This window comes from Salmo salar, chromosome ssa14 (assembly GCF_905237065.1).
Source record: "Salmo salar chromosome ssa14, Ssal_v3.1, whole genome shotgun sequence".
NCBI lineage: Eukaryota > Metazoa > Chordata > Actinopteri > Salmoniformes > Salmonidae > Salmo > Salmo salar.
Genome location: NC_059455.1, coordinates 47200540 through 47228430, shown reverse-complemented (window position 1 = coordinate 47228430; position 27891 = coordinate 47200540). Strand labels below are relative to the sequence as shown.

General features: G+C 43.4%; 1 protein-coding gene across 3 annotated transcripts in view; it reads right to left on the bottom strand.

Moving 5' to 3' along the window:
* vav3b (vav 3 guanine nucleotide exchange factor b) overlaps window positions 1–27891 on the bottom strand; it is a 185449-nt gene that overhangs the window by 10526 nt on the left and 147032 nt on the right. For all 3 annotated transcript variants that reach the window (XM_045694484.1, XM_045694483.1, XM_014141449.2), the window contains exons 21-25: window positions 20490–20555; window positions 20240–20274; window positions 19898–20014; window positions 15282–15369; window positions 11869–12001 (exon numbers count right to left, since the gene is read on the bottom strand). In XM_045694484.1, the coding sequence (XP_045550440.1) occupies window positions 11869–12001; window positions 15282–15369; window positions 19898–20014; window positions 20240–20274; window positions 20490–20555 (439 nt within the window). The remainder of the gene's footprint in view (window positions 1–11868; window positions 12002–15281; window positions 15370–19897; window positions 20015–20239; window positions 20275–20489; window positions 20556–27891) is intronic.

Genomic DNA, 27891 nt, shown 5'->3' with positions numbered 1-27891 from the left:
AAGGAAATGTGGAATAATTCAGGTTTGAATACTTTCTAAAGGCATTGTAATTTCTTCTGTTTGTGATTAAAAAATATACGGTTCAAACACATGATTGCCTTAAAAAATATAAACTTACACAAAGATTGCCCCCTCTCATATTGAAGCAAGGGAAGTTCAAGGTCGACCGTGGTACTACAGGATCCCACATTATACTGAAAAATGGCAATCTTCGAATAAAAATACAAACTTGAAGACAATCATGGTACCAATACTTAGGGGGTGGCTCCTAAAGTTCTCTTTGTACAGTGTATGTCCTTGAACCGATTAGAGGGGGCAGCACTGAGCTAGCCTGCAACATCACTTTCTGGACTAGCTCAAACTGCGCATGTTATGTCTCTGTTGGAATCACTTCCATAGATAACTTTGACACCTGGAAACAGAAGATGGAATGGAATGACAGAGTCCATCCAAATCATCTTGGCTCCTGGACTCTGTCCACGCATTTCAAGGCTGCATTGAGACAATGACTTATCAATACCCAAACCCAACTCAGATAATCCCTACCATTGTATCACTGAGTTGTCATAATACTAAAGCAAATGTACATTATCACAGAGGAGTTGGCAGACACAATGTAAGCAACCTAATTTATGTTCCTCTATCTCCCGTGATTGCCTCTGTCAATCCTGCAGCTATTGTATACAGTAATCATGTGTCTATGAACCAGAGTTATACTGTTAGCACTGAGCTCAAACCTTTATTTTCTTTTAAAAACCCTCCTCTTCCGCTCTGTGTTTGATCATCCTGTGGAGGGCTGAGAGGGTGTTGAGCGTCTACTCCGACTACGCCAGGGATCTAGGACCACCTCGGTGTTCGCCTTGGAGTTCCAGACGTGTCGGTTCTGGTCACCGTGTTCCACAGCGGACAGCGGGAGGAGGTACAGATGGAGTTACCCTGCCGTGATGACAACCTGTTACTCGACCATCTCATCAGCATGGTGATTCATTTGGACAACTTCCTGAGGTTCCGACGAAGACCTTCACAGAATCCGGAGCCCATGACTACACCTGCTCCTTGGCCAGAGCCGTTGGAGGTGGGCTTCCATGTTTACCCGAGGTAGAGCGTAGGAGAAGAAGGAATCTGGGCCTATGCTCCTATTGAGGGGAAAGGGGTAATTTCTCCTCAACCTGCCGTCTATCCACAAACAGGTGAGGAGGTGACAAGCCAGGGAATTCTCCAGAAATGTCAGGGGAAGTGTCTCGTAGTGCCTGTCAACACCACTACGGTGGAAAGAGTTACCAGAGGAATACCAGGATCTGCACTGGGTTTTCTCCAAGACCCAGCTACACGCGTGCCTCCTTATCGACCCTGGGACTGTTCCATTGACCTGCTGTCTAGCACAGCCCTCCCAAGAGGACACGTCTATTCCCTCTCCTATCCGGAGACCTACGTAAAGGAGAGCCTCCAGCAGAGTTTTATCCGCTCCTCTACGTCACCAGCCTCCTCAAGCCTCTTTTTTGTTAAGAAGAAAGATGGGGGACTGCGCCCCTGCATTGATTATCGAACTCTGAATAAAACCACTGTAAAGTTCAGCTATCCTTTACCCCTCATCCTAACCATCATCGAACAAATGCATGGTTGAGAGGGATGAGGCAAAAGGAAATGCAAATAAGTCTCACTGAACAACCGATTGGCAAACATACTGCATATTGAGAAATGATATGATTAAACTGAATAAAACGAAGAAGAAACCTCACTATGAAACAAAGATAAAATAAAGCTACTATTCTTTAGATAAATTATATAAAGAATGATCATAAAAAGCTTTGCAGCGCTTTCAGTGAAAGCCAAACTCAGCTCCGTCATTCACTGAATCAGATGAGTCACTCATCACAAAACCCACTGATATTGCCAACTACTTTAATGATTTTTCGGCAACATTAGCAAACTTAGGCATGACATGCCAGCAACAAATGCCACACTACACATCCAACCAAATATAACTGACCAAATTATGAAAGACAAGCACAGTAATTTTGAATTCTGAAAAGTGAGTGTGAAAAGAGGCGAAAAAAATTATTGTTGTTTATCAACAATGATATAACAACAAGTAATTTGGTCTGACAAGAAAATTATTGAGGATAATAGAGGACGATATTGCCACATCTTCAATCTAAGCCTACCGGAAAGTGTGTGCCCTCAGGCCTGGAGGGAAGCAAAAGTAATTCCGCTACCCAAGAACATTAAGGCCCCTTTATAAACCTTTAGTAAAGTTTTGGAAAGATTGTGTTTGACCAGATACAATGCTATTTTACAGTAAACAAATTGACAACAGACTTTCAGCACACTTATAGGGAAGGACGTTCACAGAACTAACACAAATGACTGATGATTGGCTGAGAGAAAAACAGAACTAACACAAATGACTGATGATTGGCTGAGAGAAACTGATGATAAAAAGATGGGAGCTGTTTTATTAGTCTTTTAGTGAGTCGTTTGACATTATTGATCATAGTCTGTTCCTGGAAAAACGTATGTGTTATGGCTTTACACCCCTTGCTATATTGTGGATAAAAAGTGACCTATCTAACAGAACACAGAGGGTGTTCTTTAATGGAAGCCTCTCCAACATAATCCAGGTAGAGTCAGGAATTCCCCAGGAAAGCTGTCTTTGAGTAAAGCCAGTGTGTCTATGTATGCGGATGACTCAACACTATACACATCAGCTACTACACCGAATGAAATCACTGCAACACTTAACAAAGAGCTGCGGTTAGTTTCAGAATGGGTAGCAAGAAATAAGGTAGTCATAAATATTTCAAAAACTAAAAGCACATATTTGGTACAAATCATTCACTAAACCCTAAACCTGAACTAAAAATTGTAATGAATACTGTGGAAATTTGAGGAGACTAAACTGCTTGGAGTAACCCTGGATTGTAAACTGTCATGGTCAAAACATGTTGATACAACAGTAGCTAAGATGGGGAGAACACTATCAACAAGACAGGCCCTAGTTCTACAGGACCTAGTTTTGTCGCACCTGGACTACAGTGCAGTCGTGTGGTCAGGTGCCACAAAGAGGGACTAAGGAAAATTACAATTGGTCCAGAACTGGGCAGCACGGCTGGCCCTTAAATGTACACAGAGAAATAACATTGATGATATGCATGTCAATCTCTCATGATCTATAATGATCCATAATAAACCCCAGGAAGAGTAGCTGCTGCCCTGGCAGGAACTAATGGGGAGCCATAATAAACCCCAGGAAGAGTAGCTGCTGCCTTGGCAGGAACTAATGGGGATCCATAATAAACCCCAGGAAGAGTAGCTGCTGCCTTGGCAGGAACTAATGGGGATCCATAATAAACCCCAGGAAGAGTAGCCTCTGCCTTGGCTGGAACTAATTGGGATCCATAATAAACCCCAGGAAGAGTAGCTGCTGCCTTGGCAGGAACTAATGGGGATCCATAATAAACCCCAGGAAGAGTAGCTGCTGCCTTGGCAGGAACTAATGGGGAGCCATAATAAACCCCAGGAAGAGTAGCTGCTGCCTTAGCAGGAACTAATGGGGATCCATAATAAATACAAAAATACAAATAGGAAAGTTATCGATGACTTTGTCCATTCATATATACATTCATTGGGAGAGACGCACACACACACACACACACACACACACACACACACACACACACACACACACACACACACACACACACACACACACACTGTGTGTCCTCTCCTTCTTTTCACTGCGTGTTACAGAGTGCTGCTGCTTCAGTCTGGAGCATCAGTTAGCTTAATGTGCATCCCAAATGTCACCATATTCACTACCAGGGGTACATCCCAAAATGGAACCCTATTCCCTTTATAGTGCACTATCAGGGGTACATCACAAATATCACCCTATTCCTTATACAGGTGTAGGATCTGTCATGACGTTGCCCTCTTTGGGTACATCGAGCACTATACCCCCCCTCCCTCTGCACCAGCCCTTTTCTATGCACCATCACCCTACCTCTATGCTCCTGACACCAGGCTCTGTCAGAAGAGGTCGTAAACTCCTCTCCTCATGGCCACAGTATAGAGAGAGAGTGAGTTTCATAGAGAGAACCAAGGAATTTCTTTCACCTCACAGAACTGGAGAACCGAACAACATTTATGTTCTGGAGAAGGTATAAAAGATCGGTGAAGAATCCAGCTACGAACTAGTCCGTTTGGTACAATTTTGTGAAACTCATGGGAGACAATACGGCCACATTACCATAACGCTGTTTATACAATAGCCTCAGCTATGAGGAGTACATCTAATTGTTGTATAAAATGAATGAGTGGGGATGGAACTGTTTGTGAAATTGTGTAATGTGATTTTGGACTGTTTAATGAAGGAAACTCCAATTCCCTTTGGAGTTTAACTAAATTAGAGGACCGCCCATGAGCACAGTTATGGTTTGGCATCATGGGACAGGCCCTTTTCTGCTCTTCCCAATAAAACCCCCACCTAGGTTTTCTATCACCAGACCAGCTTACCTCGATAACGAGAGGGCCAAGGTTTGCAGACCATGCATTTCTCTGGCTGAACTTTTAACCATACCATGTGATTAAACTCTTAGACTATCGATACCGACAGAATAAAAACAAGTCTTTGATATTTATTACTAGTCTGCAGCTAGGAATTCGGTATCATTGAACGCGAAGACCGACAACTGCCGAAACAGCTATTCTATAACGACATGAATGAATGTTACTCTGAACTATCCATTCTGTCATGACGTTGCCCTCTCTCTGGGTACAAAGAACACAGTTGAACCCCCTCCTTTTGCCCTCTGGGTTTTCTATGCACCGTCCCCCTACCTACCTCCCCCCACCCAGGCTGTGGTGAGAGGGGTCGTAAAATTCCAAAGGAGAATGTCCGGCCTCATGGCCCAGTTTTGAGACAGAGAGGGGTTTCATAGAGAGACAAAGGAATTCTTCCAACTCACAGAATTGGGGAACCAAACGACATTTATGTTCTGGAGAAGGTATAAAAGATCGGTGAAGAATCCAGCTACGAACTGGTCCGTTTGGTACAATTTTGTGATACTCATTAGAGACAATATTGCCATATTACCATATTAAGGTTTATATAATAGCCTCAGCTATGGGACTTGCATCTAAATGGTTGTTTACAATGATTTAACCTGTTATGGCTAGGGGGCAGTATTTTCACAGCCGGATAAAAAACGTACCCGATTTAATCTGATTATTACTCCTGCCCAGAAACTAGAATATGCATATAATTATTAGCTTTGGATAGAAAACACTCCAAAGTTTCTAAAACTGTTTGAATGGTGTCTGTGAGTATAACAGAACTCATTTGGCAGGCCAAAACCTGAGAAGATTCCATGCAGGAAGTGGCCTGTCTGACAATTTCTTGCCCTTCTTGATTATCTCTATCCATTACAGAGGATCTCTGCTGTTACGTGACACTTCCTACGGCTCCCATGGGCTCTCAGAAGGCGGCAAAAAGCTGAATCGTGGCTTTGCAGGCTCTGGCTGAAAAAAAGTAGCGCGTTTGGGTAGTGGCTGGTTACAGTACTGTGAGACTCAGGCGCGTGCCCGCATCGACCCCATGCCTTGTTTTCTTTCGTCTGTTTACCTAAACGCAGATTCCCGGTCGGAATATTATCGCTTTTTTACGAGAAAAATGGCATAAAAATTGATTTTCAACAGCGGTTGACATGCTTCGAAGTACGGTAATGGAATATTTAGAAATCTTTTGTCACGAATTGCGCCATGCTCGTGACCCTTATTTACACTTCGGATAGTGTCTTGAACGCACGAACAAAACGGCGCTATTTGGATATAACGATGGATTATTTTGAACCAAACCAACATTTGTTATTGAAGTAGCAGTCCTGGGAGTGCATTCTGACGAAGAACACCAAAGGTAATCAAACTTTTGTAATAGTAAATCGGAGTTTGGTCAGGGCTAAACTTGGTCAGTGTCTAAATGGCTAGCCGTGATGGCTGGGCTATCTACTGAGAATATTGCAAAATGTGCTTTCACCGAAAAGCTATTTTAAAATCGGACATATCGAGTGCATAGAGGAGTTCTGTATCTATAATTCTTAAAATAATTGTTATGTTTTTTGTGAACGTTTATCGTGAGTAATTTAGTAAATTCACCGGAGGTTTGCGGGGTGTATGCTAGTTCTGAACGTCACATGCTAATGTAAAAAAAGCTGTTTTTTGATATAAATATGAACTTGATTGAACAAAACATGCATGCATTGTATAACATAATGTCCTAGGGTTGTCATCTGATGAAGATCATCAAAGGTTAGTGCTGCATTTAGCTGTGGTTTTGTTTTTTGTGACATTATATGCTAGCTTGAAAAATGGGTGTCTGATTATTTCTGGCTGGGTACTCTGCTGACATAATCTAATGTTTTGCTTTCGCTGTAAAGCCTTTTTGAAATCGGACAGTGTGGTTAGATTAACGAGAGTCTTGTCTTTAAAATGGTGTAAAATAGTCATATGTTTGAAAAATGGAAGTTTTCGGATTTTAGGAGTTTGTATTTCGCGCCACGCCCATCATTGGATATTGGAGCAGGTGTTCCGCTAGCGGAACGTCTAGATGTAAGAGGTTAATAGGATTAAAGCTATTTGGAATATGTTGAGAGGCTATGTACTGATGTTAATGTGATAGAATTGTATTTCTGTTCAAAGCTTAACTCAGTCATCAGCACGCCCCCCAGGGACACAGACAGGACAAGGCGTCATGTGACAGCCTGTTCTATGTTCAAGTATAAAACCCCCACCTAGAAGTTCTTTCAGGAGACCAGCTTACCTCAGAAGAGAGAGCCAAGGTTTGACCATGCATCCCTCTACTGAAGTTTAACCATACCACGTGGTTAAACTTTTAGACTATCGATACCGACAGAATAATAACAAGTCTTTGATATTAATTAATAGTCTGCAGCTAGAAATTTGATATCATCGAACGCGAAGACCGACGAAACATCCATTCTATAACGACATTAATGATTGTCGCTTTGAAAGATCCATCTAACCGAGAGAGAGAGAACGCGGATAAAAACTCTCCAACAGGACAAAAACTCTCCAACAAGGATCCCGACGACACACTGAGCGTAAATATATATTGATTGCAATTGTTCCCGAATGAGTGAGCGTTCATGTGCAAAGGATTAGCATATCAATTGTTAATATTTATCAACTCTGTAGGGTCTTCTCAGCTGACCCCCCCTTGTTGGTTTAACAAGCCGCCATGCCGGTTTAGCCCGCTAGGGCACATTACTCTACCAATTCTTTGTGACGATAATTACTGTTTGTATGCTTTCTGTGAATTACTTTGTTTTGTAAATAAATGATTTTAAGACAGTTGATGTATGGATGAATAAGTGAAGACTGGGTTCGTGCAGATACAACAATTTACGACGTTTGGAATGAGACTGACGCGAGGTAAAATACACCATTTAAAACAGAAGATAATCGGTCAGATACTATAATATAATATATAATGTTATAATATAGGAAAGTTATATTAGGAAAATTATAACTTTGTAATCTGAATATTTTCCTTGGTGCCCCGATCTCCTAGTTAATTACAGTTAACCTCTTATGGCTAGGGGGCAGTATTTTCACGGCTGGATAAAAAACGTACCCGATTTAATCTGGTTACTAATCCTACCCAGTAACTAGAATATGCATATACTTATTATATATGGATAGAAAACACCCTAAAGTTTCTAAAACTGTTTGAATGGTGTCTGTGATTATAACAGAACTCAAATGGCAGGTCAAAACCTGAGAGATTCCTTTACAGCAAGTGGCCTGTCTGACCATTTCTGGAACTTCTTTGCCATCTCTATCTTTTACAAAGGATCTCTGCTCAAACGTGACACTTCCTACGTCGTCCATGGGCGCTCAGAGCCCGGGAAAAACCTGAATGTCGTCATCCCAGCCCCAGGCTGAAACACATTATCGCCTTTCTCAAGTGGCCGATCAAGAGACTGTGGGCTTAGGCGCGTGACCTGGCCGCCCCCGTCTTTGTGATTTTTTCCTCTGTTTGCCGAAAAGGAGATTCCCGGTCGGAATATTATCGCTTTTCTACGAGAAAAATGGCATAAAAATTGATTTTAAACAGCGGTTGACATGCTTCGAAGTACGGTAATGGAATATTTAGAATTTTTTTGTCACGAATTGCGCCATGCGCGCGACCCTTATTTACCATTTCGGATAGTGTCTGGGACGCACGAACAAAACGCCGCTATTCGGATATAACGATGGATTATTTTGGACCAAACCAACATTTGTTATTGAAGTGGCAGTCCTGGGAGTGCATTCTGACGAAGACAACAAAAGGTAATCAAACTTTTATAATAGTAAATCTGATATTGGTGAGTGCTAAACTTGCCGGGTGTCTAAATAGCTAGCCCGTGATGCCTGGGCTATGTACTTAGAATATTGCAAAATGTGCTTTCACCAAAAAGCTATTTTAAAATCGGACATATCGAGTGCATAGAGGAGTTCTGTATCTATAATTCTTAAAATAATTGTTATGCTTTTTGTGAACGTTTATCGTGAGTAATTTAGTAAATTATTAGCAAATTCCTCCGGAAGTTTGCGGGGGGTATGCTAGTTCTGAACGTCACATGCTAATGTAAAAAGCTGTTTTTTGATATAAATATGAACTTGATTGAACAAAACATGCATGTATTGTATAACATAATGTCCTAGGTGTGTCATCTGATGAAGATCATCAAAGGTTAGCGCTGCATTTAGCTGTCTTCTGGGTTTTTGTGACATTATATGCTAGCTTGAAAAATGGGTGTCTGATTATTTCTGGCTTGGTACTCTACTGACATAATCGAATGTTTTGCTTTCGCTGTAAAGCCTTTTTGAAATCGGACAGTGTGGTTAGATAAAGGAGAGTCTTGTCTTTAAAATGCTGTGAAATAGTCATATGTTTGAAAAATTGAAGTTTTTGTATTTTTGAGGAATTTGTAATTCGCGCCACGCCTATCATTGGATATTGGAGCAGGTGTTCCGCTAGCGGAACGTCTAGATGTAAGAGGTTAAACGATTAATCAGTTTAATCGCGTGATAATAATTACAGGGAGTTATTTTGATAAACATGTCTTCAGTTTAATGGTGCCCAAAGACACGACAATTCTAACCACGACAGAGAGAGCGAGAGAGAGAGAGCGAGAGGGCGGACAGACTCTCCAACAGAAACAAACTTTTCAACAGAGATCCCGACGACACACTGAGCGTAAATATATATATTGATTGCAATTGTTCCCGAATGAGTGAGTGTTCATGTGCAAAGGTTTAGCATTTCAATTGTTATAATATTCAACTCTGTAGTGTCTCCTCAGATGACCCCCCACTCCCCTTTTGTCCAACAAGCCGCCATGCCGGTTTAGCCCACTAGGGAACATTCCTCTATCATTTCTTTGTAACCATATCTACTGTTTGTTATGCATTTCTGTGAATTACTTAGTTAGTAAATAAATTATTTTAAGACAATTGACTCATAGTGAAGACTGGGTTCGTGCAGATAACCAACAATTTACGACGTTTGGAATGAGACTAACGTGAGGTAAATAATAATTCATTAAATCGAAGACTAATTGATCAGATATTAAAATATCTGAAAGTTATATTAGGAAAATTATAACTTTGTAATCTGAATATTTTCCTTGGTGCCCCGACTTCCTAGTTAATTACAGTTACATGATTAATCAGTTTAATCGCGTAATAATAATTTCAGAGAGTTATTTGATAAATAGGTCTTCAGTTTTAATGATGTCAAAAGACACGACAGATCTTAATTTGAGCCAGTTTGCTACAGCAGGAAAATAATCCTGCAGCAACAGGAAATGTGAATAATTATGTGGATTATAATTCATGGCCATTTTTTGTAGGGGTTGGTCCATTTTTTCCTAAGGGGAAAATCAATTCTGAAATTTTAAAGTGAAAATTACAAACCCCAGAAGCCTTTTTAAACCTCAGATAGGCAGGAAAGTTCTCCTGCAACAGGGTGATCACATGACCCCTACGGACCCTGGTCAAAAGTAATGCGCTGTAAACGGAATAGGGAACCATTTGGAACGCAATCCTTATGAGGTTTGGTTGTTGTTGTTGTTATTGTTGTTGTTGGTTTGAACTGGAGCAAAGCAATACATTGATTCATAATGCCTGGGTGCTGAGCGCTGCTCATACTGCTGCTGCTTCTTCTACTGACTCAGATCACTGGCATCTTGTAGAGCTCTCTGAGGCTGTGGAGAGTGGTACTGACTGTTGACTGGCTTAGATACATACATAGCTACATATTGACTAGGCCTACATATCACTGACTTCATCACAGCCTGTATATTTACAGTATCAGAAAGTCAAATATTCCAGTCTGGCCACATCAGGGCTGAGGGAAAGTCAAATATTCTAGTCTGGCCATATCAGGGCTGAGGGAAAGTCAAATATTCCAATCTGGCCACATCAGGGCTGACGGAAAGTCAAATATTCTAGTCTAGCCATATCAGGGCTGAGGGAAAATCAAATATTCCAGTCTGGCCATATCAGGGCTGAGGGAAAGTCCAATATTCCAATCTGGCCATATCAGGGCTGAGGGAAAGTCAAATATTCCAGTCTGGCCATATCAGGGCTGAGGCAAAGTCCAATATTCCAATTTGGCCATATCAGGGCTGAGGGAAAGTCAAATATTCCAGTCTGGCCATATCAGGGCTGAGGGAAAGTCAAATATTCCAGTCTGGCCATATCAGGGCTGAGGGATAGTCAAATATTCCAGTCTGGCCATATCTACGGCCTTCATTTCCATATGTTACAAGGTCTAGACATGAGTGAATATCTGAATATGTACAGTTGAATATATAAATATCTACAGTTGAATATATAAATATCTACAGTTGAATATATAAATATCTACAGTTGAATATCTGAATATTTACAGTTGTATATTAGAAAAATGCAGGCAGGTGGCCATTTCTAAATCTCACAGAGCTATAGGCAGGCTGTGGAGGAGGAGGATTTGCAGAGGCGAAAGAAGCCTGCATATTTAAAGTCACTGTCTGGGCAAATGTGCGCTTGTTTCCTATTCTAACTAAACAAAAGGAAACATTTCAATAGACGATGATTAGGTGTTTCATGGTATACTGATAGCATGATGTGTTACTCTTGAGAGTCAAATTACCACTTATATACAGTATTTCAAGTAAGTCGAAAACAGGGCTGTGATTTGGATATAACACTATTTTTCACTTGAGTGTTTAATAAGCGTAAGTGCTAAAAGCAGGTTCGATTTAATTGAACAACAGTATTTTTTGTTTGAAAATTGGGAGTTGGTTGTGCAAGCAGTGAGAGTAAGTAGATTTTTTTTCTGTACACATGTACAATGTTCTCTGGCTGTGCTGTGATATAAACAGAGAGATCAGAGACGTGAGTCTGTGATATCATGTTGGATATAAAACCATGAGACTATTCAGACATTATTTCAGGACTCACTCACTTCTTTGAACGCATTCCAACGAGTGTTGGGGTTCAATTCAGGAAGTGATTTGAATTAAACATTTCAAAATACAAAAACAAGTTATATGGTGGTGATGGGATTCAGTTGCCTCCTGTACTCACCAATTACTGTACTAGACCATTAAGCGACTAATGGTGATGTTCACACTGTGTTCACCAGTACCAGTGTGCATTAAATCAAATCAAATCTATTTATAAAGCCCTTCTTACATCAGCTGATATCTCAAAGTGCTGTACAGAAACCCAGCCTAAAACCCCCAAACCGCAAGCAATGCAGGTGTAGAAGCATTAGACCATTATGTTAGTGGGGATAGGGATCTGTCCTGTACTCACCAGTGGCAGTGTGTCTGATGCCCTGGGGCATGTTGTTCCCGTTGCCTGGCTCCCTGAATGGTACCTGCAGTGTTGTGTCCAGACTCTTGAAGCCCTCCCTCAGAGAATGCTGCTTGTAGTAGTCTACCAGGTCCTGGGTGTTTAAAAACACACAAGAACTAGTGAAAACACACAGGAAATAAATACAGACCCACCTATGGTGACTTAAAAGGTTAAGGAGGAGGAGGATGATGAATTGTATTTATTTTTTTCAATGGGATGGCATTATTTTATTGGGATGGCATTGTTTTATTGGGATGGCATTTCTTCATTGGAATGGCATTGCTTTATTGGGATGGTATTGCCTTATTGGGATGGAATTGTTTTATTGGGGTGGCATTTCTTAATTGGGATAGCATTGTTTTATTGGGATGGCATTTCTTTATTGGGATGGAATTGTTTTATTGGGATGGCATTGCTTTATTGGGATGGCATTGCTTTATTGGGATGGAATTGTTTTATTGGGGTGGTATAATTTTATTGGAATGGGATTGCTTTATTGGGATGGCATTGTTTTATTGGGATGGTATTGGAATGGTATTGTTTTATTGGGATGGCATTGTTTTATTGGGATGGTATTGCTTTGGGGAGTTGGTATTGTTTTATTGGGATGGTATTGTATTGTTTTATGGATATGGCATTGTTTTATTGGGATGGCATTATTTTATTGGGATGGCCTAGTTTTTTGGGGGATGGTATTGTTTTATTTGGATGGCATTGCTTTATTGGGATGGTATTAGAATGGAATTGTTTTATTGGGATGGCGCTGTTTTATTGGGATGCTATTGTTTTTGGGGATGGTATTGTTTTATTGGGAAGTCATTGTTTTATTGGATGGTACTTACAGTTGAATGTTTCTGTCTACTGTATAGTACCTACTGTTGAATGTGTAAGGGATAAATGCCGACGTTCTGTACCTTACCTTGGGAATAACAGACGACCAGTGGTGTAAAAAGTACTCAAATGTCAAGTAAAGATAGCTTAATAGAAAATGTGAGTCACCCAATAAAATAGTACTTGAGTAAAAGTAAAAGTATTGGATTTTAAATATACTTTAGTATCAAAAGTAAATGTAAATGCTAAAATATACTTAAGATACTTAATGCCATCCCAATAAAACAATTCCTATTCCAAAAGTAAAAGTATAAATCATTTCAAATTCCTTATGTTAAGCAAACCAGATGGCACCATTTTCTTTTTTTTCTTTTTTAATTTACGGATAACCAGAGGCACACTCCAACATTTAGACATAATTTACAAACGAAGCATTTGTGTTTAGTGAGTCTGCCGGATCAAAGGCAGTAGGGATGACCAAGGATGTTTCTTGATAAGTGTGTGAATTGGACCATTTTCTTTCCTGCTAAGCATTCAAAATGTAATGAGTACTTTTGGGTGTCAGGGAAAATGTATGGAGTAAAATTTACAATATTTTATGTAGAAATGTAGTGAAGTAAAAATAAAAGTTGTCAAAAATATAAATAGTAAAGTACAGATACCCCCCCAAAAATGACTTAAATAGTACTTTAAAGTATTTTAATTTAAGTACTCTACACCACTGCGGAGTTCATTTTTCCAAGGTAATGTACAGAATGGAGGTGTTTATCCCGCTTACAGTATACCACAGTTGTGAAAGAAAACAGTACTAAAGCACACATTTACCAGTATAAATATTTGTTTTTGTTGATATTTTCATTTTTATAAGCAAATTCATACTTTCAAATTTTTTGGTCGTTCGACTAGTTCTATATTTATAGAAGCGACCAAGTTGTTGGTTCTACATGTTCCGTTGCTAGCGGTTCTTCTTCTTTGCTTGCTAACTAGCTACGGCTAACATGGTCACAACCTCTGCAGCCAGAATAACAGCAAAGTAGCTGAATTTGCGTTTGTTTAACTGTTTTCTAGTGATATTAATTTGGATATATCCATAACAATGAGCTGATGATAACCGATTTTGCCTGGCATAGCTACAAAAGTTTGCCTTTTCGTCAGGACACTGGTCACTGTTCATTACGAGGAGATCGCAATGCAAAGATTAGGCTAGAAGCTAGCTAAATAGTTTGTTGCTAGCAAACCTGTCAAACTAGAAACATGTGGGAGGATTTGACAGCATAGCGCCACTTAACTAGAAACATGTGGGGAGGATTTGACAGCATAGCGACACTAAACTAGAAACATGTGGGAGGATTTGACAGCATAGCGTCACTAAACTAGAAACATGTGGGAGGATTTGACAGCATAGCGTCACTAAACCAGAAACATGTGGGAGGATTTGACAGCATAGCGCCACTTAACTAGAAACATGTGGGAGGATTTGACAGTACAGCACCACTAAACTAGAATCATGTGGGAGGATTTAACAGCATAGCACCCCTAAACTAGAATCATGTGGGAGGATTTGACAGCATAGCGCCACTAAACTAGAAACATGTGGGAGATTTGACAGCATAGCACCACTAAACTAGAAACTTGTGGGAGGATTTGACAGCATAGCGTCACTAAACTAGAAACATGTGGGAGGATTTCGACAGCATAGCGTCACCAAACTAGAAACATGTGGGAGGATTTGACAGCATAGCGCCACTAAACTAGAAACATGTGGGAGGATTTGACAGCACAGCAACACTAAACTAGAAACATGTGGGAGGATTTGACAGCACAGCGACACTAAACTAGAAACATGTGGGAGGATTTGACAGCACAGCAACACTAAACTAGAAACATGTGGGAAGATTTGACAGCATAGCGCCACTAAACTAGAAACATGTGGGAGGATTTGACAAGCATAGCATCACTAAACTAGAAACATGGGAGGATTTGACAGCATAGCGCCACTTGCGTCATGACTGCAACAGTAGGGAACAGAGAAATTCATGTTCATCTCTTACCACGTTAGGTCATCAGATACTCTAACAAAATCTATTTCTGCAAAAACAAATCAATGCTAGCTAGCTAGCTAGCTACGTTTTACCTCCTTGGATGTGCGTTTACAATGTTTCCAATTTCAGTTTGTGTGGTTGTTGGTTTAGCTTTCTGTAACTTTATAGCAAGTACAGGCTGCAGGTGTAGGTGCGTATTGCGTCATGATTGCAAGGTGTCCTGATATCTCTGTGTGTGTGTGTGTGTGTGTGTGTGTGTGTGTGTGTGTGTGTGTGTGTGTGTGTGTGTGTGTATCGGGGAGGTTGGATAAAAAGCAGAAGACAAATTCCCATCCTGTATGGACTAATAAAGTATATCTTATCTCTTCCAACTGTCCATTATCTGGTTTTAGAATGCCCTTCCAGCCAATCAGAAAAGAGTATTCAACAACGCTGTGGTATAATTTTGTATACTGTATCGCGTGCTAAATTGCAAAGTGGGACCAAAACATGACATACCAACACAGTCTTAAACAGCCTGGTCTCTGCGATGTAAAAGCATCCATTCTTTGTCAGGATCTTGATGTGTTTGACTTCGTCGTTGAACCTGTGGGCAGAGAATGGCTAGGCTTTAGCTAATCAAACCAAATAAAATGTTATTTGTCACATTAGCCGAATACAACAGGTGTAGACCATACAGTGAAACGTTTACTTACAAGCCCATAACCAACAATGCAGTTTTGGGATTTAAAAAAAAATAAATACAGTTGAATTCGGAAGTTTACATACACTTAGGTTGGAGTCATTAAAACCCATTTTTCAACCACTCCACAAATTTCTTGTTAACAAACGATAGTTTTGGCAAGTCGGTTAGGACATCTACTTTGTGCATGACAAGTCATTTTTCCAACAATTGTTATGAGGCAGATTATTTCACTTATAATTCACTGTATCACATTTCCAGTGGTTCAGAAGTTTACTTGGAAAATTCCAGAAAATGATGTCATGGCTTTAGAAGCTTCTGTTAGGCTAATTGACATAATTTGAGTCAATTGGAGGTGTACCTGTGGATGTACCTCAAGGCCTACCTTCAAACTCAGTGCCTCTTTGCTTGACATCATGGGAAAATCGAAAGAAATCAGCCAAGACCTCAGAAAAAAATTGTAGACCACCCCAAGTCTGGTTCATCCTTGGGAGAAATTTCCAAACGCCTGAAGGTACCACATTCATCTGTACAAACAATAGTATGCAAGTATAAACACCATGGGACCAAGCAGCCATCATACCGCTCAGGAAGGAGACGCATTCTGTCTCCTAGAGATTAACGTACTTTGGTGTGAAAAGTGCAAATCAATCCCAGAATAACATCAAAGGACCTTGTGAAGATGCTGGAGGGTACAAAAGTATCTATATCCACATTAAAATGAGTCCTATATCGACATAACCTGAAAGGCCGCTCAGCAAGAAGAACCACTGCTCCAAACCTGTCATAAAAAAGCCAGACTACGGTTTGAAACTGCACATGGGGACAAAGATTGTGCTTTTTGGAAAAAATGTCCTCTAGTGTGATGAAACAAAAATAGAACTGTTTGGCCATAATGACCATCGTTATGTTTGGAGGAAAAAGGGGGAGGCTTGCAAGCAGAAGAACACCATCCCAACCGTGAAGCACAGGGGTGGCAGCAACATGTTGTGGGGGTGCTTTGCTGCAGACTGGTGCACTTCACAAAATAGATGGCATCATGAGCGAGGAAAATTAAGTGGATATATTGAAGCAACATCTCAAGACATCAGTCAAGAAGTTAAAGCTTGGTTGCAAATGAGTCTTCCAAATGGACAATGACCCCAAGCATACTTCCAAAGTTGTGGCAAAATGGCTTAAGGACAAGAAAGTCAAGGTATTGGAGTGGCCATCACAAAGCCCTGACCTCAGTCCTATAGAAAATGTGTGGGCAGAACTGAACAAGCGTGTGCGAGCAAGGAGGCCAACAAATCTGACTCCGTTACACCAGCTCTGTCAGGAGGAATGGGCCAAAATTCACCCAACTTATTGTGGGAAGCATGTGGAAGGCTACCCAAAAAGTTTGACCCAAGTTAAACAATTTAAAGGCAATGCTACCAAATACTAATTGAGTGTATGTAAACTTCTGACCCACTGGGAATGTGATGAAAGAAATAAAAGCTGAAATAAATCTCTCTCTTCTATTATTCTGACATTTGACATTCTTAAAATAAAGTGGTGATCCTAACTGACGTAAGACAGGGAATTTGTACTAGGATTAAATGCCAGGAATTGTGAAAAACTGTGTTTAAATGTATTTGGCTAAAGTGTATGTAAATTTCCGACTGTAAATAAAAGTAGCGAGGCTATATATACAGGGGGTACCGGTACAGAGTCAATGTGCGGGGGCACAGGTTAGTCGAGGTAATTGAGGTAATATGTACATATAGGTAGAGTTATTAAAGTGACTATGCATAGATAATAAACAGAGAGTAGCAGCAGCGTAAAAGGGAAAGGGACAACGCAAATATTCTGGGTAGCCATTTGATTATATGTTCAGAAGTCTTATGGCTTGGGGGTAGAAGCTGTTTAGAAGCCTCTTGGACCTAGACTTGGCGCTCTGGTACCGCTTGCCGTGTGGTAGCAGAGAGAACAGTCTATGACTAGGGTGGCTGGAGTATTTTACAATTTTTAGGGCCTTCCTCTGACACCGCCTGGTATAGAGGTCCTGGATGGCAGGAAACCCCAGTGATGTACTGGGCCGTTCGCACTACCCTCTGTAGTGCCTTGCGGTCAGAGGCCAGGTAGTTGCCATACCAGGCAGTGATGCAACCAGTCAGCATGCTATCGATAGTGCAGCTGTAGAACCTTTTGAGCATCTGAGGACCCATGCCACATCTTTTCAGGCTCCTGATGGGGAATAGGTTTTGTCGTGCCCTCTTCATGAACGTCTTGATGTGTTTGGACCATGATAGTTTGTTGGTGATGTGGATACCAAGGAACTTGAAGCTCTCAGCCTGCTCCACTACAGCCCCGTCAATGAGAATAGGGGCGTGCTCGATCCTCTTTTTCCTGTAGTCCACAATCATCTCCTTTGTCTTGATCACATTGAGGGAGAGGTTGTTGTCCTGGCACCATGCGGCCAGGTCTCTAACCTCTTCCCTATAGGCTGTCTCGTCGTTGTCGGTGATCAGGCCTACCACTATTGTGTCATCGGCAAACTGAATGAAGGTGTTGGAGTTGTGCCTGGCCAAGCAGTCATGAGTGACTTTAACCAAATGGGCTAACTCAGACTTGTGTGTGCAGGACACCCATAGAGTCCACCTTGACAACGATAGAGTCCAGCATAGAGTCCACCATGATAACCATAGAATCCACCTTGACAACCATAGAGTCCACCTTGACAACCATAGAGTTCACCTTGACAACCATAGAGTCCACCTTGACAACCACAGAGTCCACCATTGATAACCACAGAGTCCACCTTGACAACCACAGAGTCCACCTTGACAACCACAGAGTCCACCTTGACAACCACAGAGCCCACCTTGACAACCATAGAGCCCACCTTGACAACCACAGAGCCCACCTTGACAACCACAGAGCCCACCTTGACAACCACAGAGCCCACCTTGATAACCATAGAGCCCACCTTGACAACCATAGAGCCCACCTTGACAACCACAGAGTCCACCTTGACAACCACAGAGCCCACCTTGACAACCACAGAGCCCACCTTCACAACCATAGAGCCCACCTTGACAACCATAGAGCCAAACTTGAGCCCACCTTGACAACCATAGAGCCCACCTTGACAACCATAGAGCCCACCTTGACAACCATAGAGTCCACCTTGACAACCATAGAGCCCACCTTGACAACCATAAAGCCCACCTTGACAACCATAGAGCCCACCTTGACAACCATAGAGCCCACCTTGACAACCATAGAGCCCACCTTGACAACCATAGAGTCCACCTTGACAACCATAGAGCCCACCTTGACAACCATAGAGCCCACCTTGACAACCATAGAGCCCACCTTGACAACCACAGAGTCCACCTTGACAACCATAGAGCCCACCTTGACAACCACAGAGCCCACCTTCACAACCATAGAGCCCACCTTGACAACCATAGAGCCCACCTTGACAACCATAGAGCCCACCTTGACAACCATAGAGTCCACCTTGACAACCATAGAGCCCACCTTGACAACCATAAAGCCCACCTTGACAACCATAGAGCCCACCTTGACAACCATAGAGCCCACCTTGACAACCATAGAGCCCACCTTGACAACCATAGAGTCCACCACGGCTTGAATGCCACTGGCTGGAGAGCTGTGTCACATTACCAGACACCATTTCCGAGGCCCTCGACTCTGCTCTACTTTATAGTCTCTAGCCCATAGACCGTAGCCGAATAACTGAACAACGACTCTGCTCTAGACTCCTACTTCATAGTCTCTAGCCCATAGACCGTAGCCGAATAACTGAACAACGACTCTGCTCTAGACTCCTACTTCATAGTCTCTAGCCCATAGACCGTAGCCGAATAACTGAACAACGACTCTGCTCTAGACTCCTACTTCATAGTCTCTAGCCCATAGACCGTAGCCGAATAACTGAACAACGTCTCTGCTCTAGACTCCTACTTCATAGTCTCTAGCCCATAGACCGTAGCCGAATAACTGAACAACGACTCTGCTCTAGACTCCTACTTCATAGTCTCTAGCCCATAGACCGTAGCCGAATAACTGAACAACGTCTCTGCTCTAGACTCCTACTTCATAGTCTCTAGCCCATAGACCGTAGCCGAATAACTGAACAATGTCTGACACATCCCAAAAAATACAGTTTGAATGTCTAACTGACCATGAGCGTGTCCAGTGACACTGCAGTTAAATCCTGGTTCTGTTTTTAACAGCTGAAGTTGTAATTCCCTGCTCCACATATAATCTGGAAGGTAAAAACACAGACCCAAAAAAAGCTTTCAGACTATCAATGGCTCTTGAACAGGACAGTGTGACATGACAGTTACACCATGGTCCTGGAAGGGAAGATCATGCCCCTGCTGCACGTACATGATGCTGACACACACACTCACACGTCCCGGGACCCAGGTCCACTTACTTGATACTGATGGCATACTCGTTAGACTCTCTGGTCCGGTGTCTGATCAGGTAGGTGCTGTTCTCTCTGTCCATCAGCTTTACCGCCGCCTCCTGCCTCTCCATTGGCCCTGCAAACCTGACCATGAGAAAACCATGAGATAACCATAAGACAACATCAGATAACCATCACACAACCAACACACAACCTACATACAACCATCAGACAACCAACAATCGCACAATCAACACACAACTATTACACAATCATTAGACAATCACAAACAGTCCACAAATAACCATTGGAAAACCAGAAATAATTACATTACTATTGCGAACATATAAGAGTTGCTGTTTCACCTACCACAGTTGGGCTGAATAATCCACTGGTTTGGGTACCTGGGAGGGACAGTGATAAACGCTGTTATTTCCAGCTAAATGAAATAAATGCAGACAAGTAGAGGCCATTTGCAGTAATCACCTGTGAAGAACGTAGGCATTGGAAGGGTTTATGAAGGCTTATGAAAGTTTATGAAGGTTTATAAAGGTTTATGAATGCTTCATCAAGCCTTTAAATAAGTTGTTAAATAAGGTTGATTAGCATCTAGACTTACACATGGGCAGGGCCTAACGGCATCGCTTGGAAAGGAACCAATCTCTCTTGTCGCCAAGATCTTGCCCTGCAACGGCACATGGCTGTTAGTTAATCACATTATATTCGTCTGGGAGCAACATCCAACCCCTCCTCCTCCCCCATTGCTTTTATAAATCATCCCTTCCCTCCTCCTCCCCATCACTTCTATAAATCATCCCTTCCCTCTCCTCCTCCCCATCACTTCTATAAATCATCCCTTTCCTCCTCCCTCATCGCTTCTATAAATCATCCCTTCCCTTATCCTCCTCCCCCATCGCTTCTATAAATCATCCCTTCCCTCCTCCTCCCCCATCGCTTCGATGAATCATCCCTTTTCTCCTCCCCATCACTTCTACAAATCATCCCTTCCCTCCTCCTCCCCCATCGCTTCTATAAATCATCCCTTTACTCCTTCTTTCCTACCCGATCGCTTCTATAAATCATCCCTTCCTCCTTCTATTATACTCCTCCCCCATCGCATCTACAGTATAAATCATCCCTTCTCTCCTCCTCCTCCCCATCACTTCTATAAATCATCCATTCTCTCATTCTCTTCTCCTCCTCCCCATCACTTTAATAAATCATCCCTTCCCTCCTTCTCTTCTCCTCCTCCCTCATCGCTTCTATAAATCATCCCTTCCCTCCTTCTCTTCTCCCCCATCGCTTCTACAAATGATCCCTTCCCTCCTCCTCTCCTCCTCCCCATCGCTTCTATAAATCATCCCTTCCCCCCTTCTCTAATGCTCCCCCATCGCTTTTATATACCATCCCCTCTCTCCTTCTCTCCTCCTCCCCCATCGCTTCTATAAATCATCCCTTCTCTCCTCTTCCTCCCCCATCGCTTCTATAAATCATCCCTTCTCTCCTCTTCCTCCCCCATCGCTTATATAAATCATCCCTTTCTCCTTCTCTCCTCCTCCTCCCCATCGCTTCTATAACTCATCCCTTCCCTCCGTCTTTCCTCCTCCCCATCGCTTCTATAAATCACCCCTTCCCTCCTTCTCCCCATCGTTTCTATAAATCATCCCTTCTCACCCCTCCCCAATCGCTTCTATAAATCATCCCTTCCCCACTCCCCCATCGCTTCTATAAATCATCCCTTCACTCCTTCTCTCCTCCCATGATCGCTTCTATAAATCATCCCTTCTTCTCTTCTCCTCCTCCCCCATCGCATCTAAGGTATAAATCATCCCTTCTCTCCTCCTCCTCCATCTCATCTACAGTACAAATCATCCCTTCTCTCCTTCTCCTCCCCCATCACATCTATAAATCATCCCGTCTCTCATTCTCTTCTCCCCCTCCCCCATCGCTTCGATAAATAATTCCTTCTCTCCTCCTCCCCCATCGCTTCTATAAATCATCCCTTCCCTCCTTCTCTCCTCCTCCCCCACCGCTTCTATAAATCATCCCTTCCCTCCTCCTCTCCCACCGCTTCTATAAATCCTAGACAATTAGCCCACAATGAGGCAGAGCAACTAACACACTAACACACTAGTGATGCAGCAATCCCTAACACATTAGTGATGCAGCAGTACCTAACACACTAGTGATGCAGCAGTCAACAACACACTAGTGATGCAGCAGTCACCAACACACTAACACACTAGCGATGCAGCAGTCACTAACACACTAACACACTAGTGATGCAGCAGTCACCAACACACTAACACACTAGTGATGCAGCAGTCACCAACACACTAACACACTAGCGATGCAGCAGTCACTAACACACTAGTGATGCAGCAATCACTAACACACTAGCAATGCAGCAGTCACCAACACACTAACACACTAGTGATGCAGCAGTCACCAACACACTAACACACTAGCGATGCAGCAGTCACTAACACACTAACACACTAGTGATGCAGCAGTCACCAACACACTAACACACTAGCGATGCAGCAGTCACTAACACACTAACACACTAGCGATGCAGCAGTCACTAACACACTAACACACTAGTGATGCAGCAGTCACCAACACACTACCACACTAGCGATGCAGCAGTCACTAACACACTAACACACTAGTGATGCAGCAGTCACCAACACACTAACACATTAGTGATGCAGCAGTCACCAACACACTAACACACTAGTGATGCAGCAGTCACCAACACACTAACAAACTAGTGATGCAGCAGTCACCAACACACGAACACACTAGCGATGCAGCAGTCACTAACACACTAGTGATGCAGCAGTCACCAACACACTAACACACTAGTGATGCAGCAGTCACCAACACACTAACACACTAGCGATGCAGCAGTCACCAACACACTAACACACTAGTGATGCAGCAGTCACCAACACACTAGTGATGCAGCAGTCACCAACACACTAACACACTAGTGATGCAGCAGTCACCAACACACTAACACACTAGTGATGCAGCAGTCACCAACACACTAGTGATGCAGCAGTCACCAACACAATAGTGATGCAGCAGTCACTAACACACTAACACACTAGTGATGCAACAGTCACCAACACACTAACACACTAGCGATGCAGCAGTCACTAACACACTAGTGATGCAGCAGTCACCAACACACTAACACACTAGCAATGCAGCAGTCACTAACACACTAACACACTAGTGATGCAGCAGTCCCTAACACACTAACACACTAGCGATGCAGCAGTCACTAACACACTAACACACTAGTGATGCAGCAGTCACCAAAACACTAACACACTAGCAATGCTGCAGTCACTAACACACTAACACACTAGCGATGCAGCAGTCACCAACACACTAACACATTAGTGATGCAGCAGTCAACAACACACTAACACACTAATGATGCAGCAGTCACCAACACACTAACACACTAGTGATGCAGCAGTCACCAACACACTAACACACTAGCGATGCAGCAGTCACTAACACACTAGTGATGCAGCAGTCACCAACACACTAGTGATGCAGCAGTCACCAACACACTAGTGATGCAGCAGTCACCAACACACTAACACACTAGTGATGCAGCAGTCACCAACACACTAACACACTAGTGATGCAGCAGTCACCAACACACTAACACACTAGTGATGCAGCAGTCACCAACACACTAGTGATGCAGCAGTCACCAACACACTAGTGATGCAGCAGTCACTAACACACTAACACACTAGTGATGCAACAGTCACCAACACACTAACACACTAGTGATGCAGCAGTCACCAACACACTAACACACTAGTGATGCAGCAGTCACCAACACACTAACACACTAGTGCTTCAGCAGTCACCAACACACTAACACACTACTGATGCAGCAGTCACCAACACACTAGTGATGCAGCAGTCACCAACACACTAGTGATGCAGCAGTCACTAACACACTAACACACTAGTGATGCAACAGTCACCAACACACTAACACACTAGTGATGCAGCAGTCACCAACACACTAGTGATGCAGCAGTCACCAACACACTAGTGATGCAGCAGTCACTAACACACTAACACACTAGTGATGCAACTGTCACCAACACACTAACACACTAGCGATGCAGCAGTCACTAACACACTAGTGATGCAGCAGTCACCAACACACTAACACACTAGCGATGCAGCAGTCACTAACACATGAGTGATGCAGCAGTCACCAACACACTAACACACTAGTGATGCAGCAGTCACCAACACACTAGTGATGCAGCAGTCACCAACACACTAACACAGTAGTGATGCAGCAGTCACCAACACACTAGTGATGCAGCAGTCACCAACAGCAGTCACCAACACACTAACACACTAGTGATGCAGCAGTCACCAACAACAGTCACCAACACACTAACACACTAGTGATGCAGCAGTCACCAACACACTAACACACTCGCGATGCAGCAGTCACTAACACATGAGTGATGCAGCAGTCACCAACACACTAGTGATGCAGCAGTCACCAACACACTAACACACAAATGATGTAGCAGTCAATAACACACTAGTGATGCAGCAGTCACCAACACACTAACACACTAGCGATGCAGCAGTCCCTAACACACTAACACACTAGTGAGGCAGCAGTCACTAACACACTAACACAATAGTGATGCAGCAGTCCCTAACACACTAACACTCTAGTGATGCAGCAGTCCATAATTGTTAAATATCTGTGGAAAAGGCAAAAGGAATGGCAAATAAGTCTGGCTGCACAACCTACTGACAAAAGTACTGCAAATTGAGAAATCATGTCACTAAACTGAATAAAAAGAAGAAGAAACTACACTATGAAATCAAGATAAATTAAACAAAGAATGGAGTTTTGGAGCACATGAAATTAAAACTCATTCATTGAATCAGATGGCTCATTCATCACAAAACACACTGATATTGCCAATTACATTTATCATTGGCAACATTAGCAAACTTAGGCATGACATGCCAGCAAAAAACACTGACACTACAGTACACATCCAAGTAAATGATACAATTCTGAAAGACAAGCATTGTCATTTTGAATTCTGTGAAGTGAGAGTGGAAGAAGATAGACAACAATAATGAGTTCACAACAATAACAAGCCACTGAGATCTGACATCCTGGATGGAAAATTACTGGGTATAATAGGGGACAATATTACCACTCCTATTTGCCATATCTTCAATCTCAGCCTACTAGAAAGTGTGTGGAGGGAAGCTAAAGTCATTCCGCTACCCAAGAATAGTAAAACTCCCTTTACTGGCTCAAAATATTGCCGACCTGTCACGCACTGACCATAGAGAGCCCTTGGTTCTCTATGGTGTTTAGGTCAGAGCGTGACTGGGGGGTGTTCTCGTCATTCTTTTTCTATGTTGGTGGTTTGTATGGTTCTCAATTAGAGGCATGCTGGTAATCGTTGCCTCTAATTGGGGATCATATTTAGGAAGCCATTTCTCCCACCTGCATTTGTGGGATATTGTTTTGTGTATGTGCTTGTTGCACCAGTTAAGTCACGTTTCGTTGTTTGTTTATTGTTTTGTGGAAGTTTCACTGTATATTAAAGATGTGGAACTCAACTCACGCTGCGCCTTGGTCCGCTCTGTACGACGCACGTGACAGAATATCCCACCAAGCAAGGACCAAGCAGCGTGTTCATGAGGTAAAGGAGTTTTGGACATGGGAGGAAATCATGGAGGGGGGGCACAAGGGGTGGACAGCTGAGCAGCGGAGAGTGCCAGAGCCTGAATGGGAGTCTCTGGAGGAGTTCAATGAGGGATACCGGAGAGAGGTTTTGGCTAGGAGTATGCTGCAGTGCAGGCATTTGGAAGAGCGGGTCACCAGTCCGCTGCCACATAAATCCCAAGATTATTTTTTTGGGGGGGGGGCACATGGAGCTGGCCGGTGAGCAGAGGGAAGAGCCAGAGACCGTCAGGGAGGCGATGGAGAAGTTGGGGGAGAGAGAGAGGAGAGATGTTGGTCAAGTGTGTTCTGCTCAACATTGGACCTGAAGAGCCTGTCAGCAGTCTGGCGAAGTCTGTGCCGGTTTCACGCATCTGGCCTCCAGTGCGCCTCTCCAGTCCAGTACGTCAGTACGTCCTGTGCCAGCTCCCCGCACTCGCCCTGAAGTGTGTGTCATCAGTCTGGTGAAACCTGTGCCGGCTCCACGCACTAGGCCTCCAGTGCGCCTCTACAGCCCAGAACCTCCAGCGACGGTTTACAGTCCAGAACTTCCAGCGACGGTTCACAGTCCGGAGCTTCCAGCGACGGTTCACGGTCCGGAGCTTCCAGCGACGGTTCACGGTCCGGCGCTTCCAGCGACGGTTCACGGTCCGGAGCTTCCAGCGACGGTTCACGGTCCGGAGCTTCCAGCGACGGTTCACGGTCCGGAGCTTCCAGCGACGGTACACGGTCCGGAGCTTCCAGCGACGGTCAATGGCCCGGAGCTTCCAGCGACGGTCAACGGCCCGGAGCTTCCAGTGACAGTCAATGGCCCAGAGCCTCAAGTGACGGTCAACGGTCCGGAGCTTCCTGCGCCGGTGCCATGGCCAGAGCCTTATTCTGCACCGGTGCCCAGTCCAGGCACGGCGTCCAGTCCAGGCACGGTGTCCAGTCCCGCTCCAGGGCCGGAGCCTTCCTCTACGCCGGTGCCCAGTCCAGGCATGGCAGCCAACCCAGCTCCATGGCCGAAGTCTTCCTCTGCGCCGGTGCCCAGTCCAGGCACGGCATCCAGTACCGCTCCAAGGCCGGAGCCTTCCTCTGCGCTGATGCCCAGTCCAGGCACGGCGTTCAGCCCGGCGCCTTGGCCGGATCCGGGGTCTGGGCGGGGGCTACGACCCGCACCGAAGCCGACACTAGTCACCCCCCCACCCTCCCTATTTGGTTTCAGGTTTTGCGGCCGGAGTCCGCACCTTTGGGGAGGGGGGGCTACTGTCACGCCCTGACCATAGAGAGCCCTTGGTTCTCTATGGTGTTTAGGTCAGAGTGTGACTAGGGGGGTGTTCTAGTCATTCTTTTTCTATGTTGGTGAGTTGTATGTTTCCCAATTAGAGGCAGCTGGTAATCGTTGCCTCTAATTGGGGATCATATTTAGGAAGCCCTTTTTCCCACCTGCATTTGTGGGATATTGTTTTGTGTATGTGCTTGTTGCATCAGTTAAGTCACGTTTCGTTGTTTGGTTATTGTTTTGTGGAAGTTTCACTGTATATTAAAGATGTGGAACTCAACTCACGCTGCGCCTTGGTCCGCTCTGTAGGACGCACATGACTCGACCAATCAACCCGTTACCAACCCTTAGTAAACTCCTGTAAAAAATTGTGTTTGACCAGATACAATGCTATTTTACTGTAAACAAATTGACAACAGACTTTCAGCACGCTTATAGGGAAGGACATTCAACAAGCACAGCATTTACACAAATGACAGTTGTCCTGAAAAGATTGTGGGAGCTGTTTCGTTAGACTTTAGTGCAGCTTTTGACATTATCGATCATAGTCTGCTGATGGAAAAACGTATGTGTTATGGCTTTACACCCCCTGCTATGTTGTGGATAAAGAGTTACCTGTCTAACAGAACACAGAGGGTGTTTTTTAATGGAAGCTTCTCAAACATAATCCATGTAGAATCAATAATTCCCCATGGAAGCTGTCTAGGCCCCTTACTTTTTTCGATCTTTACTAATGACACGCCACTGGCCTTGAGTAAAGCCAGATGTGTCTATGTCTGCGGATGACTCAACACTATACATGTCAGCTACTACAGAAACTGAAATGACTGCAACACTTAACAAAGAGCTGCAGTTAGTTTCAGAATGGGTGACAAGGAATAAATTAGTCCTAAATATTTCAAAAACGAAGACCTGTCACGGCTGTCGAAAGGAACGGTCCAAAGTGCAGCGTGGTTGTAGTTCCACATTTTATTAAATCTGTGAAACTTTGCAATACATAAA